General features: G+C 46.1%; 2 protein-coding genes across 5 annotated transcripts in view; one reads left to right on the top strand and one right to left on the bottom strand.

Annotated features, from left to right (window-relative positions):
* The window catches only part of LOC113210421 (putative inorganic phosphate cotransporter), a 35,654-nt gene extending 34,031 nt beyond the window's left edge, over window positions 1-1,623 (bottom strand). The window contains exon 1 of the mRNA XM_052270359.1: window positions 999-1,623. Within this exon, the coding sequence (XP_052126319.1) occupies window positions 999-1,094 (96 nt within the window). The 5' untranslated portion in view covers window positions 1,095-1,623. The remainder of the gene's footprint in view (window positions 1-998) is intronic.
* The window catches only part of LOC127749997 (uncharacterized), a 98,488-nt gene that overhangs the window by 42,469 nt on the left and 54,333 nt on the right, over window positions 1-1,686 (top strand). The gene's annotated exons all lie outside the window — the stretch shown is intronic.

The following is a 1,686-nucleotide window of genomic DNA, read 5'->3' as shown; positions in this document are numbered from 1 at the left end:
ACCTGTATGTGTACGCGACGTGCACGCAACGTACACGCAACGCATACGCGCCGTATGTGCAACGCCGTCTGTGTAAAGTATATGTTTAGATTTGTAAATACAAGCGTAGACCTTCATGCCATTCCCACTGAAACGACGCGGGTCGTTGGTATCAGAGTGTCCGCTGTTACCAAAATATGGCCGCAGCGCTCAAAGTCCCAACGCTGAACGCCACCATACCCAACCAAGACGTCGTAGTCAGGACCTCCGAGCGTAAAAAACTAACCGTTTACTTCTAGAATATGATTAAATTTCTGAAAAAATGACACACGTAGTCGGTGAAGACAAATGTTAATGAATACATTCTGCGCAAAATTAAAAGCCTGTCTTCAGAAAATTTTCATTGAAAATCAAAACGTCTTAAGCTGGAGAAGCTCTGACTGCAGTGCCATCTGGAGGAAATTGACTGGCAGTCAAATGTTGAAATACAGAACGCATACGGTACCCGCCACCCATTGAATTTGTATGCGGCACGAACATGTTTTGTACGTGTGTATACGGAACACATATCGCAACATCATCTGTTCGTGAGGTGTACCGTTCTTCCACACATGGAGAGCGTATGTGCATTTACGGGACGTATACGTACGTACGCGGTCTGTACAAATGTATACAGTTCACGTGAGGCATACATACGCAGCGTATGTATGTATGTCGCACGTACTGTAAACAGTATACATTATTACAGACCTCGTTAGTACGTATATGTCCCGTATGTGCACATACGGACTCCATTGTGGCAGACCGGTACACCTCACGAACAGATGAGGTTGTCATATGTGTTCTGTATGCACACGTACAGAACATGTCCGTGCCGCATACAAACTCAATGGGTAGCGGCGGACGGTGCAGTGGGCCAGCGCGCTGGATGCGCACCTTGGTTTGTTTGGATCGCGTTGCTAGGCGACGCGCCGCTGGAGTGGGGGGACCGTGGGAGCGCTGAAAGGGTCTATACTCACCCATTCTATGCCGATGTCCAGTAAGTTATTGAGGTAAGAGGGTGTACAAGTTATAATGACCCAGTAGCCCGAGAGGTAGGCGACGTGCGTAGCCATCAGAGACCACACGGCCGAGGAGGATAAAATTGCCCGCCACGGGACCGGCACAGTTTTCTGCTCTAAGCTGCCGATGCTCTGGTAGGAAAAGCACAAAAGAAAAACTCGTAGGCATCAAGATGGATTTCAAATCTTGGATTGCGAAATAAGCTAGTTTGGAAAACAGTTCTGAAAGATTTTCTTAGACAACCCGCAACGTGTTTTCTGCCTGTCAGCAATATGTTTATCCCAGCGTAGGGGCCAAAGCTAAGATCTACAGGTCAAAAAAGACAACTTTCGTACGGGCTTCCCAAGAGATATTCCTAAAATGTCTTAAGAGTTTGCGGAATACATCTAGGAAGTTGATCTAAAAGTCGCTTTCTGTGTGATATTTTCTTCAGTTTTGACCGATGACTCTTAAGTCTAAGAACGGCTGTTTGTTACGAAAATTTACGTTTGCGGGGCGTGTTTCAAAAAAACGCAAATTTTGGATAAGAGCCGTATTTTATCACATTCACAATGGTAAGTGGTCGGGAACCTGAGATGATCTCGCCACGTGCAGCGACTTCTATGGCATCTTTGCTCAATCAATATGAATACCGCTACTTTTCAG

Source organism: Frankliniella occidentalis, unplaced genomic scaffold (genome assembly GCF_000697945.3).
Source record: "Frankliniella occidentalis isolate FOCC.00 unplaced genomic scaffold, Focc_3.1 Scaffold119, whole genome shotgun sequence".
Lineage (NCBI taxonomy): Eukaryota > Metazoa > Arthropoda > Insecta > Thysanoptera > Thripidae > Frankliniella > Frankliniella occidentalis.
The sequence above is the reverse complement of the archived record's forward strand: the minus strand, read 5'-3'. Positions and strand labels throughout refer to the sequence as shown.